Genomic DNA, 13,059 nt, shown 5'->3' with positions numbered 1-13,059 from the left:
AATATTATACAGGACTCGCTGTGACACACGGAATTGCTGTAACTTCAGTGTTCGAGGTTCAACCTCCCTCAAACTACATTTGTGTATCAACAGACCCCCCCCCTGAAGATATTCATATGGTTTTAAGGAATTATTAAGTTATTTTGCCAATGGGCGTGGCAAAATAACTGACTAGCGCCCCCTAAAGGGCAGCCCCGACACCACGATTGGCCGACATGTACAAGAATCGATGGGGACATGTGTCTTTTCATAACAAACAAATAAGTCTCTTGGATAGATATGCTAGACCAAACAGGAAGCCCACCATTTTGGCTTTAGTGGTATATTTTTTTATATATATGTTTTTTTTCATTTTCTTTTTTTCTAGGAACAGTACAACAACAGTACGGCTTTTTTGTGCTTTTTTGTGCCACTGTGCTTTTTTGTGCCACTGTGGCACAAAAAAGGCGTTATGGCGGAGCGTTATGGAACAACGCAACAGGAAGTCGCCTATTTTTGACGTTACACGTTCGACGATCAACTTTAAATGACGTCATCTCAAAAACATGACGATTTTTTGTTTTTGCCCTGAACAGATCAGTCTGTGCGTAGTGATACTGACAGCGCTGCACGTGATGGCGTGGAATGTAGTGCGTGATTAGTGGCCGTGGTTCGGAGCCGTTTCTCCCGGTCCCCCCCCCCCCCGCGGCCTAATCAGTACAACAACAGTACAACACTACCATCTGGTGGACAAATGCGGAAACTGTAGAAACAGTCTGTCTCTAACAATTACTATAATAACAATGATTTATAACAATAATATCTAAATTCTTACAACATATTTAATTTAGATTGAAGTTAATGTTGGCTCTTCTTCTTATTATTATTCTAACCCAAATGATTTGGCTTTTTGAGCTCAACATGCTCAAAAGTGGTGAACATTTAATTTTAAGTCCACAGATAAAATCTTCTTTCTCTGTAATGTAAGATCAGATCAACTTTACAGTTAGTGACATGTTTGTTTTCTCCCTCAGGGAGGCGCTGCTCTCCTCCTCCCTCCTCCCCCCCCTCTCTCAGCTCCTGGACGACCACTCGTCCTCCTGCAGGACAAACGTCCACCGGGTCCTGAACCGTCTCACCCTGTTGCCTGCAGGTACGCTCGCCCCTCGCTGTCCGAGACCACGACAGAGTATTATTATTATTATTATTTCACAAAATATAAAGATATATTACCAGTGTTTCTTTTAAAATATGTTTCCACTCTGCAGAGATTTAAGGTTTCAAACGCTTTAATATAAAAAAAGCTGTTTGTTCTCATATTTATCTACATGAGCATTTATTAACGTTTTTATTCACTTACTTTTTGTGTTATATTTTCCCTTTTGAATTTTCCCTCAACTTGCTTCATTATTTAAATGAGGGAGCTGTCATTTTATTATCTAATTAATTTCTACATTTATTTATAAAATGACTTCTCATTAATGACGTATTCATTTAAACATTAAGTTGTGTGTTTATATTCTTTTTATCTTTGTTTTTGGCAGTTTCAGTCCTCCATACAGTTGGTACTATGTATTTCTATATTTATATCTCTATATGTATATAAGAGCAGATGATGAGCTGTGAGCGTGTGGAGACGGTTTGGTTTGGTCAGACCTGTGTTCTCCTTCAGGTGCAGACGCTCTCCTGTCTCTGGTTCCTAAACTGATGCTGAAGCTCAAGGAGGAAGAGGAGGAAGAGGAGGTGCAGGTGCTCCTCCTCTCTACCCTCAGCTGCGTCTCCAGGCTGGACGCTCTTCCAGCTCTGTCCTCTGATGGCGTCTCGCTGGTTGGACACAAACTGTCCCACCGCTCGCCGAGCGTCCGCAGAGAGGCGGCTGCAGCCATGATGGCGCTCAGGTAAAAAACAAGGGCAGGGTCTGTGTACTGCTTCTGTCTGTGTCACTGTTGGTTGGATGATTGGTTGGTCGGTCGGTTGATTGGTTGGTTGGTTGGTTGGTTGAATGGTTGGTCGGTCGGATGGTTGGTTGGTTGGATGGTTGGTCGGCCGGTTGGCCGGTCGGTCGGTCGGTCGGTCGATTGGTTGGTTGGTTGGTTGGTTGGATGGTTGGTCGGTCGGTCGGTCGGTCGGCCGGTTGGCCGGTTGGCCGGTCGGTCGGTCGGTCGATTGGTTGGTTGGTTGGTTGGTCGGTCGGTTGGTTGGTTGGATGGTTGGTCGGTCGGTCGGTTGGTTGGTTGGTTTGTTGGTTGGTTGGTTGGTTGGTTGGTCGGTCGGATGGTTGGTTGGTCGGTCGGTCGGTCGGTCGGTCGGTCGGTCGGTTGATCGGTCGGTTGATTGGTTGGTTGGTCGGTTGATTGGTTGGTTGGTTGGTTGATTGGTTGGTTGATTGGTTGGTCGGTCGGTCGGTCGGTCGGTTGATTGGTTGGTTGGTTGGTTGGTTGGTCGGTTGGTCGGTCGGTTGGTTGGTTGGTTGGTTGGTTGGTCGGTCGGTCGGTCGGTCGGTCGGTTGATTGGTTGGTTGGTCGGTCGGTCGGTTGATCGGTCGGTCGGTCGGTCGGTTGGTTGGTCGGTTGGTTGGTTGTTTGGTTGATTGGTCGGTCGGTCGGTTGGTCGGTTGATTGATTGGTTGGATGGTTGGTTGGTTGATCGGTTGGTTGGTTGGTTGATCGGTTGGTTGGTCGATCGGTCGGTTGGTTGGTTGGTTGGATGGTTGGTTGATCGGTCGGTTGGTTGGTTGATTGATTGGTTGGTCGGTTGGTTGGATGGTTGGTTGGTTGGTCGGTTGATTGGTTGGATGGTTGGTTGGTTGGTTGGATGGTTGGTTGGTTGGTTGGTTGTTTTCTTTGGTTGATTGGTTGGTTGATTGGTTGGTTGGTTGGTTGGTTGGTCGGTCGATTGGTTGGTTGGTCGGTTGATTGGTTGGATGGTTGGTTGGTTGGTTGGTTGATTGATTGGTTGGTTGGTTGGTTGGTTGGTTGATTGGTTGGTTGGTTGGTTGTTTTCTTTGGTTGGTTGGTTGATTGATTGGTTGGTTGGTTGGTTGGTTGATCGGTTGATTGATTGGTTGGTTGGTTGGTTGGTTGGTTGATTGATTGGTTGGTTGTTTTCTTTGGTTTCAGTGTTCCTGAGGACGGGAAGCGGCAGGTGTGTGAGAAGGCGGTACTTCCTGTCGTGGTCGGGCTGCTGCAGGAAGAAGACGTTGAGATTCAGGCAAACGCTGCAGGAGTCATCATGTACACAGTGATCATCACTGCAGGTACAAGCTCACACACACACAGACGCACACACGCACACACACGCACGCACGCACACACGCACACAATAACTTTTAACTGACCAATCACTGATTGTCTGCCAGCTTATTGGGTGACTCTAAAACGACATTACCCAGGTGCCTCAGCTGCTGTTGCTATGGAGATGTGTAAATTAGAGTTGATTGGTTTGATCTCTAGCTTCAGTAACTGACTGTGAAGGTCTGTGAGTTTGTCAGTGAAATGCACCCTGGGAGTTGTAGTTGACTTCAGTTCAGACCCTCGTCCTCCTGCAGGGAAGCAGCAGTGTCTGGACCTGGACGTCGTCCCCGTCCTCCTCCGCCTGCTCTCCAACCAGAGACGGGAGGAAGAGGAGGAGGCGGAGAGGAGGCAGAGGAGGAAGGCCCTCGTCGTGTACACCCTGCGGGCTCTGACCTCGCTGGCTGAGGCTCCAGACGGCCGCCGCCTCCTGCTGGAGCAGCTCCCCCTGCTGGAGAGTCAGAGCGAGGCCACAGAGGAGGACCAGGACATCCAGCGAGCTGCTCAGACCGTCGTCAGGGCCGTCACCTGGACCCCCTGAGACCCTGATGACCTCTGACCTCCAGAGCTGACCTGTCCGTTCACCTCAGCCCAGAAATAAACAACATGATTGACTTGATTTACAGTTTTGTGCTGCACTTTTTAGATGCGACTGACAGACTGCAAATAAAGATGGAATCCAAGTTTCTGTATCTCCCCCTGGTGTCTGGCTGCGGTATAGGTCACAAACCTCCTCCATGTTAGCAGATGGGACATGGACCAAACTAAAACATCAAAGTAGAAGTTAAATAAATGTTTGTAAAGATGTTTCTGTCGTTTCAGCTCGTTCTTCTCTCTCTGATGTTTGTTCAAGTGTTTCTCATCAGTTTGGCTGAGACGTCATGATTGACAGCTGAGACTGACTCCTGATTGGTTAAGAGCGTGTGTGGGCGGGACCTCGATACCACGGCTCCACTCCACTGAACAGACTCTGACAGCAAATGACGTCAAAAGTGCAAATTAGCAGCGTTTGTAAAAGATATTTTGGCTTCATTTTTGTACGATGAGAGAAACTGAAGATGCGTCGTCCATCTTTATTTACGATGTGACCTGCTCCAGTGCGTTAGCAGCCGAGTCGCTGTAGTGAAGGTTCCTCAGCAGGACGATGCCCCCCCCCCCCGGCTGTTTATAGAGTGTCCTCTCTGACCTGCTGCTCTGAATGAAGCTGCTCCATCACATTAAGGCCATCGGCTCCTCACACGTGAATGGACGTCTTTTATCTGGAGCTCTCACACACACACACGCGCACACACACACACACACGCACACACACACACACACACACGCACACGCACACACACACGCACACACACACACATAGACAGGAACTTAAAAAGATGAGATAAGATAATACCATAGACAACAAGTTAGGTGACTAAATCAAATAGAATAAAACAGTGTGGCTTAATAAGCAGGAAAATAAATATAATATATAAATCGACACTAAAAGATCTTATTGTAATATAAGTCCCGACTTTCCTACAGTCCGAGAACGCAGCATCGTGGTCAGGTGATGTTTGCGGTTACTAGGCAACAGCAGCGCTCGTCCTGCTCCACGTGCTCCGGTTCTCTCTTGTTTTGAACGTGGTTAACGTGACGCATGTCCCGGGACACAGGGGGTCGACCGGACCCGGGCCGGGCTCCGGTGGCCTTCGGGCTCCGGGCCGTGCCGCGGCTGTTCGAGGAGCTGCAGCAGCCGGGCAGCGGCAGCAGGCGCCGGGCTCTGGCTTCTCTCTGCGGCCTGATGCTGGACCCGGAGCGGCTCCACCAGACCGTCCGTGGAGGTCACAGTCATCAGGATTTGAATTATAGTGATGATAATGGAAGCTCTTTCATTTAGTGGCTTTATTGTGGAAGGTTGGTGGGTATTCCCTGTCATAAGCAGGGTGTCGGTTGGGACTCTTGTTCTGAAGGGGTTCTAACGGAAGTGTGTTCTACTATAGAGACTTGACGAGTGAAGGGAAAGAAACGCGCGTGTTGTCCCGATTCAAGAACCACGTGGCGGCTCCTCTTCCGGCGGATGCCTGACGCAGAAGAGAAGCACACGCTCGGCTACAATAAGATTGATTCGTATTATTCCTACAGAGCTAAAGTTAACATATAACTGTAGTAGTAGTATTACTAATATTGACAATAATAATACATCATTTGTACAACATACAAAGTGCTTCACAAGACGATAAATAACAACCCAACAACTATTTCATTGAATGCAAATTAAAAGAAAAAGAAAAGTAAATTCAATAAAAATTCACACTGACATGAAAGTTGGTTGGTCTTCAGAGCAGCAGCTCACTGACCAACAGGCGACGTCACTGTGTCCTTTGATTCTTAGAGAAAATGAAGCTGAATCTTCTTGTGCACTTTGTCGTACTAACATGATTTTCTTCTTCTGCAGGTTTCCTGGAGCAGCTGAAGGTTTTGCTAAAGGATGAAGATCCGTCAGTCAGAGGAGAAACCTGCAAACTGCTTCACCTGCTGAGCGGCCACAGTGTCGGCAGGTAGACTCAGATAGAAATAAATATAAATGTACTAGAAACTCTGATGAATTCAGATAAACTCTGATAAACTCACTTGTTCGTTTAAGTACATTTCTAAGTGCAGAACAAAAACAAACTGCAAATTTTGTAAAATTGAAAAAAGTTTAGACAAGAACATTTTGATTCAATTTCCATCAAAAGCAGAGATTAATATTATACAGGACTCGCTGTGACACACGGAATTGCTGTATCTTCAGTGTTCGAGGTTCAACCTCCCTCAAACTACATTTGTGTATCAACAGACCCCCCCCCTGAAGATATTCATATGGTTTTAAGGAATTATTAAGTTATTTTGCCAATGGGCGTGGCAAAATAACTGACTAGCGCCCCCTAAAGGGCAGCCCCGACACCACGATTGGCCGACATGTACAAGAATCGATGGGGACATGTGTCTTTTCATAACAAACAAATAAGTCTCTTGGATAGATATGCTAGACCAAACAGGAAGCCCACCATTTTGGCTTTAGTGGTATATTTTTTTATATATATGTTTTTTTTCATTTTCTTTTTTTCTAGGAACAGTACAACAACGGTGCGGCTTTTTTGTGCCACAGGTATATATATTCATATATACCTGTGGCACAAAAAAGGCGTTATGGCGGAGCGTTATGGAACAACGCAACAGGAAGTCGCCTATTTTTGACGTTACACGTTCGACGATCAACTTTAAATGACGTCATCTCAAAAACATGACGATTTTTTGTTTTTGACCTGAACAGATCAGTCTGTGCGTAGTGATACTGACAGCGCTGCACGTGATGGCGTGGAATGTAGTGCGTGATTAGTGGCCGTGGTTGAGAGCCGTTTCTCCCGGTCCCCCCCCCCCCCGCCCTCTGCGGCCTAATCAGTACAACAACAGTACAACACTACCATCTGGTGGACAAATGCGGAAACTGTAGAAACAGTCTGTCTCTAACAATTACTATAATAACAATGATTTATAACAATAATATCTAAATTCTTACAACATATTTAATTTAGATTGAAGTTAATGTTGGCTCTTCTTATTATTATTATTCTAACCCAAATGATTTGGCTTTTTGAGCTCAACATGCTCAAAAGTGGTGAACATTTAATTTTAAGTCCACAGATAAAATCTTCTTTCTCTGTAATGTAAGATCAGATCAACTTTACAGTTAGTGACATGTTTGTTTTCTCCCTCAGGGAGGCGCTGCTCTCCTCCTCCCTCCTCCCCCCCCTCTCTCAGCTCCTGGACGACCACTCGTCCTCCTGCAGGACAAACGTCCACCGGGTCCTGAACCGTCTCACCCTGTTGCCTGCAGGTACGCTCGCCCCTCGCTGTCCGAGACCACGACAGAGTATTATTATTATTATTATTTCACAAAATATAAAGATATATTACCAGTGTTTCTTTTAAAATATGTTTCCACTCTGCAGAGATTTAAGGTTTCAAACGCTTTAATATAAAAAAAGCTGTTTGTTCTCATATTTATCTACATGAGCATTTATTAACGTTTTTATTCACTTACTTTTTGTGTTATATTTTCCCTTTTGAATTTTCCCTCAACTTGCTTCATTATTTAAATGAGGGAGCTGTCATTTTATTATCTAATTAATTTCTACATTTATTTATAAAATGACTTCTCATTAATGACGTATTCATTTAAACATTAAGTTGTGTGTTTATATTCTTTTTATCTTTGTTTTTGGCAGTTTCAGTCCTCCATACAGTTGGTACTATGTATTTCTATATTTATATCTCTATATGTATATAAGAGCAGATGATGAGCTGTGAGCGTGTGGAGACGGTTTGGTTTGGTCAGACCTGTGTTCTCCTTCAGGTGCAGACGCTCTCCTGTCTCTGGTTCCTAAACTGATGCTGAAGCTCAAGGAGGAAGAGGAGGAAGAGGAGGTGCAGGTGCTCCTCCTCTCTACCCTCAGCTGCGTCTCCAGGCTGGACGCTCTTCCAGCTCTGTCCTCTGATGGCGTCTCGCTGGTTGGACACAAACTGTCCCACCGCTCGCCGAGCGTCCGCAGAGAGGCGGCTGCAGCCATGATGGCGCTCAGGTAAAAAACAAGGGCAGGGTCTGTGTACTGCTTCTGTCTGTGTCACTGTTGGTTGGATGATTGGTTGGTCGGTTGGTTGGTTGGTTGGTTGGTTGAATGGTTGGTCGGTCGGATGGTTGGTTGGTTGGATGGTTGGTCGGTCGGTCGGTCGGTCGGTCGGTCGGTCGGCCGGTTGGCCGGTCGGTCGGTCGGTCGGTCGATTGGTCGGTCGGTCGGTCGGTCGGTCGGTCGGTCGGTCGGTCGGTCGGTCGGTTGGTTGGTTGGTCGGTCGGTCGGTCGGTCGATCGGTCGGTTGATTGGTCGGTTGGTCGGTTGATTGGTTGGTCGGTTGGTTGATTGGTTGGTTGGTTGATTGGTTGGTTGGTTGATTGGTTGGTCGGTCGGTTGATTGGTTGGTTGGTCGGTCGGTCGGTTGATCGGTCGGTTGATTGGTTGGTTGGTCGGTTGATTGGTTGGTCGGTCGGTCGGTCGGTCGGTCGGTCGGTCGGTCGGTCGGTCGGTCGGTCGGTTGGTTGTTTGGTTGATTGGTCGGTCGGTCGGTCGGTTGGTCGGTTGATTGATTGGTTGGTTGGTTGATTGGTTGGTTGATTGGTCGGTCGGTCGGTCGGTCGGTCGGTCGGTCGGTTGGTTGGTTGGTTGGTCGGTCGGTTGATCGGTCGGTTGATTGGTTGGTTGGTCGGTTGATTGGTTGGTTGATTGGTTGGTCGGTCGGTCGGTCGGTCGGTCGGTCGGTCGGTCGGTCGGTTGATTGGTTGGTTGGTTGGTCGGTCGGTCGGTCGGTCGGTTGATCGGTCGGTCGGTTGGTTGGTCGGTTGGTTGTTTGGTTGATTGGTCGGTCGGTCGGTTGGTCGGTTGATTGATTGGTTGGATGGTTGGTTGGTTGATCGGTTGGTTGGTTGGTTGATCGGTTGGTTGGTCGATCGGTCGGTTGGTTGGTTGGATGGTTGGTTGATTGGTTGGTTGATTGGTTGGTTGGTTGGTCGGTTGGTTGGATGGTTGGTTGGTTGGTCGGTTGATTGGTTGGATGGTTGGTTGGTTGGTTGGTTGGTTGTTTTCTTTGGTTGATTGGTTGGTCGGTTGATTGGTTGGTCGGTTGATTGGTTGGTTGATTGGTTGGTTGGTTGTTTTCTTTGGTTGGTTGGTTGATTGATTGGTTGGTTGGTTGGTTGGTTGATCGGTTGATTGATTGATTGGTTGGTCGGTCGGTCGGTCGGTCGGTCGGTCGGTCGGTCGGTCGGTCGGTCGGTCGGTCGGTTGGTTGGTTGATCGATTGGTTGGTTGGTTGGTTGTTTTCTTTGGTTGATTGGTTGATTGGTTGATCGGTTGATTGGTTGATCGGTTGGTTGGTTGGTTGGTTGTTTTCTTTGGTTTCAGTGTTCCTGAGGACGGGAAGCGGCAGGTGTGTGAGAAGGCGGTACTTCCTGTCGTGGTCGGGCTGCTGCAGGAAGAAGACGTTGAGATTCAGGCAAACGCTGCAGGAGTCATCATGTACACAGTGATCATCACTGCAGGTACAAATTGGTTGGTTGGTTGGTTGATTGGTTGGTTGGTTGATTGGTTGGTCGGTCGGTCGGTCGGTTGATTGGTTGGTTGGTCGGTCGGTCGGTTGATCGGTCGGTTGATTGGTTGGTTGGTCGGTTGATTGGTTGGTCGGTCGGTCGGTCGGTCGGTCGGTCGGTCGGTCGGTCGGTCGGTTGGTTTGTTGGTTGGTTGGTCGGTCGGATGGTTGGTTGGTCGGTCGGTCGGTCGGTCGGTCGGTCGGTCGGTCGGTCGGTTGGTTTGTTGGTTGGTTGGTTGATTGGTCGGTCGGTCGGTTGGTCGGTTGATTGATTGGTTGGATGGTTGGTTGGTTGATCGGTTGGTTGGTTGGTTGATCGGTTGGTTGGTCGATCGGTCGGTTGGTTGGTTGGATGGTTGGTTGATTGGTTGGTTGATTGGTTGGTTGGTTGGTCGGTTGGTTGGATGGTTGGTTGGTTGGTCGGTTGATTGGTTGGATGGTTGGTTGGTTGGTTGGTTGGTTGTTTTCTTTGGTTGATTGGTTGGTCGGTTGATTGGTTGGTCGGTTGATTGGTTGGTTGATTGGTTGGTTGGTTGGTTGTTTTCTTTGGTTGGTTGGTTGATTGATTGGTTGGTTGGTTGGTTGGTTGATCGGTTGATTGATTGATTGGTTGGTCGGTCGGTCGGTCGGTCGGTCGGTCGGTCGGTCGGTTGGTTGGTTGATCGATTGGTTGGTTGGTTGGTTGTTTTCTTTGGTTGATTGGTTGATCGGTTGATTGGTTGATCGGTTGGTTGGTTGGTTGGTTGTTTTCTTTGGTTTCAGTGTTCCTGAGGACGGGAAGCGGCAGGTGTGTGAGAAGGCGGTACTTCCTGTCGTGGTCGGGCTGCTGCAGGAAGAAGACGTTGAGATTCAGGCAAACGCTGCAGGAGTCATCATGTACACAGTGATCATCACTGCAGGTACAAATTGGTTGGTTGGTTGGTTGATTGGTTGGTTGGTTGATTGGTTGGTCGGTCGGTCGGTCGGTTGATTGGTCGGTTGGTCGGTCGGTCGGTTGATCGGTCGGTTGATTGGTTGGTTGGTCGGTTGATTGGTTGGTCGGTCGGTCGGTCGGTCGGTCGGTCGGTCGGTCGGTCGGTCGGTCGGTTTGTTGGTTGGTTGGTTGGTTGGTCGGTCGGTCGGTCGGTCGGTCGGTCGGTTGATCGGTCGGTTGATTGGTTGGTTGGTCGGTTGATTGGTTGGTTGGTTGGTTGATTGGTTGGTTGGTTGATTGGTTGGTCGGTCGGTCGGTCGGTTGATTGGTTGGTTGGTTGGTCGGTCGGTCGGTTGATCGGTCGGTTGATTGGTCGGTTGATTGGTCGGTCGGTCGGTCGGTCGGTCGGTCGGTCGGTCGGTCGGTTGATCGGTCGGTCGGTTGGTTGGTCGGTTGGTTGGTTGGTTGTTTGGTTGATTGGTCGGTCGGTCGGTCGGTCGGTCGGTCGGTCGGTTGGTCGGTTGATTGATTGGTTGGTTGGTTGATTGGTTGGTTGATTGGTCGGTCGGTCGGTCGGTCAGTCGGTCGGTCGGTCGGTCGGTCGGTCGGTCGGTTGGTTGGTCGGTCGGTCGGTTGATCGGTCGGTTGATTGGTTGGTTGGTCGGTTGATTGGTTGGTTGATTGGTTGGTCGGTCGGTCGGTCGGTCGGTTGATTGGTTGGTTGGTTGGTTGGTCGGTCGGTCGGTCGGTTGGTTGGTCGGTTGGTTGGTTGGTTGTTTGGTTGATTGGTCGGTCGGTCGGTTGGTCGGTTGATTGATTGGTTGGATGGTTGGTTGGTTGATCGGTTGGTTGGTTGGTTGATCGGTTGGTTGGTCGATCGGTCGGTTGGTTGGTTGGTTGGATGGTTGGTTGATTGATTGGTTGGTTGGTCGGTTGGTTGGATGGTTGGTTGGTTGGTCGGTTGATTGGTTGGATGGTTGGTTGGTTGGATGGTTGGTTGGTTGGTTGGTTGGTTGTTTTCTTTGGTTGATTGGTTGGTCGGTTGATTGGTTGGTCGGTTGATTGGTTGGTTGGTTGATTGGTTGGTTGGTTGGTTGTTTTCTTTGGTTGGTTGGTTGATTGGTTGGTTGGTTGGTTGGTTGATCGGTTGATTGATTGGTTGGTTGGTTGGTTGATTGATTGGTTGGTTGTTTTCTTTGGTTTCAGTGTTCCTGAGGACGGGAAGCGGCAGGTGTGTGAGAAGGCGGTACTTCCTGTCGTGGTCGGGCTGCTGCAGGAAGAAGACGTTGAGATTCAGGCAAACGCTGCAGGAGTCATCATGTACACAGTGATCATCACTGCAGGTACAAGCTCACAGACGCACACACGCACACACACGCACACACACACATGCACACACGCACGCACGCACGCACACACGCACACAATAACTTTTAACTGACCAATCACTGATTGTCTGCCAGCTTATTGGGTGACTCTAAAACGACATTACCCAGGTGCCTCAGCTGCTGTTGCTATGGAGATGTGTAAATTAGAGTTGATTGGTTTGATCTCTAGCTTCAGTAACTGACTGTGAAGGTCTGTGAGTTTGTCAGTGAAATGCACCCTGGGAGTTGTAGTTGACTTCAGTTCAGACCCTCGTCCTCCTGCAGGGAAGCAGCAGTGTCTGGACCTGGACGTCGTCCCCGTCCTCCTCCGCCTGCTCTCCAACCAGAGACGGGAGGAAGAGGAGGAGGCGGAGAGGAGGCAGAGGAGGAAGGCCCTCGTCGTGTACACCCTGCGGGCTCTGACCTCGCTGGCTGAGGCTCCAGACGGCCGCCGCCTCCTGCTGGAGCAGCTCCCCCTGCTGGAGAGTCAGAGCGAGGCCACAGAGGAGGACCAGGACATCCAGCGAGCTGCTCAGACCGTCGTCAGGGCCGTCACCTGGACCCCCTGAGACCCTGATGACCTCTGACCTCCAGAGCTGACCTGTCCGTTCACCTCAGCCCAGAAATAAACAACATGATTGACTTGATTTACAGTTTAGTGCTGCACTTTTTAGATGCGACTGACAGACTGCAAATAAAGATGGAATCCAAGTTTCTGTATCTCCCCCTGGTGTCTGGCTGCGGTATAGGTCACAAACCTCCTCCATGTTAGCAGATGGGACATGGACCAAACTAAAACATCAAAGTAGACGTTAAATAAATGTTTGTCAAAGATGTTTCTGTCGTTTCAGCTCGTTCTTCTCTCTCTGATGTTTGTTCAAGTGTTTCTCATCAGTTTGGCTGAGACGTCATGATTGACAGCTGAGACTGACTCCTGATTGGTTAAGAGCGTGTGTGGGCGGGACCTCGATACCACGGCTCCACTCCACTGAACAGACTCTGACAGCAAATGACGTCAAAAGTGCAAATTAGCAGCGTTTGTAAAAGATATTTTTGCTTCATTTTTGTACGATGAGAGAAACTGAAGATGCGTCGTCCATCTTTATTTACGATGTGACCTGCTCCAGTGCGTTAGCAGCCGAGTCGCTGTAGTGAAGGTTCCTCAGCAGGACGATGCCCCCCCCCCGGCTGTTTATAGAGTGTCCTCTCTGACCTGCTGCTCTGAATGAAGCTGCTCCATCACATTAAGGCCATCGGCTCCTCACACGTGAATGGACGTCTTTTATCTGGAGCTGATGTGAGTGGACGACGTGGAGACATGAAGACAGAGCTGACATCATGAGAC

General features: G+C 48.9%; 2 protein-coding genes across 3 annotated transcripts in view; both read left to right on the top strand.

Moving 5' to 3' along the window:
• The window catches only part of LOC117768364 (radial spoke head 14 homolog), a 5,513-nt gene extending 1,479 nt beyond the window's left edge, over window positions 1–4,034 (top strand). Inside the window, exons 3-6 of the mRNA XM_034596646.1 lie at window positions 1,014–1,132; window positions 1,652–1,877; window positions 3,099–3,235; window positions 3,527–4,034. Coding sequence (XP_034452537.1) covers window positions 1,014–1,132; window positions 1,652–1,877; window positions 3,099–3,235; window positions 3,527–3,810 — 766 coding nt within the window. The 3' untranslated portion in view covers window positions 3,811–4,034. The remainder of the gene's footprint in view (window positions 1–1,013; window positions 1,133–1,651; window positions 1,878–3,098; window positions 3,236–3,526) is intronic.
• A 767-nt stretch (window positions 4,035–4,801) lies between these two features.
• Window positions 4,802–12,507, top strand: LOC117768366 (radial spoke head 14 homolog). Of its 2 annotated transcripts, XR_004615054.1 has the most exons (8): window positions 4,802–5,092; window positions 5,707–5,809; window positions 7,013–7,131; window positions 7,651–7,876; window positions 9,251–9,387; window positions 10,197–10,333; window positions 11,554–11,690; window positions 12,000–12,507. XR_004615054.1 is itself a non-coding variant. In XM_034596648.1 (6 exons), exons 1-6 carry the CDS (start codon window positions 4,909–4,911, stop codon window positions 12,281–12,283), a joined length of 1,053 nt encoding a protein of 350 aa, XP_034452539.1. In that variant the 5' UTR covers window positions 4,806–4,908; the 3' UTR covers window positions 12,284–12,507. The 2 variants fall into 2 exon arrangements, 1 of the variants encoding a protein (XP_034452539.1); XM_034596648.1 differs by lacking the exons at window positions 10,197–10,333; window positions 11,554–11,690 and having other exon boundaries at window positions 4,806–5,092.
• The last annotated feature ends 552 nt before the right edge of the window (window positions 12,508–13,059 follow it).

The sequence above is a fragment of the Hippoglossus hippoglossus genome, chromosome 9 (assembly GCF_009819705.1).
Source record: "Hippoglossus hippoglossus isolate fHipHip1 chromosome 9, fHipHip1.pri, whole genome shotgun sequence".
Lineage (NCBI taxonomy): Eukaryota > Metazoa > Chordata > Actinopteri > Pleuronectiformes > Pleuronectidae > Hippoglossus > Hippoglossus hippoglossus.
This window is presented reverse-complemented; position numbering and strand designations above follow the sequence as displayed.

Excerpts from the sequence above, each read along its gene's own strand:
- LOC117768366 (XM_034596648.1), top strand. The coding sequence starts at position 4,909 with ATGTCCCGGGACACAGGGGGTCGACCGGACCCGGGCCGGGCTCCGGTG. Across the intron at positions 5,093-5,706 it reads CCACCAGACCGTCCGTGGAG|GTTTCCTGGAGCAGCTGAAG; the intron begins GTCACAGTCATC and ends CTTCTTCTGCAG. Across the intron at positions 9,388-11,999 it reads CACAGTGATCATCACTGCAG|GGAAGCAGCAGTGTCTGGAC; the intron begins GTACAAATTGGT and ends GTCCTCCTGCAG.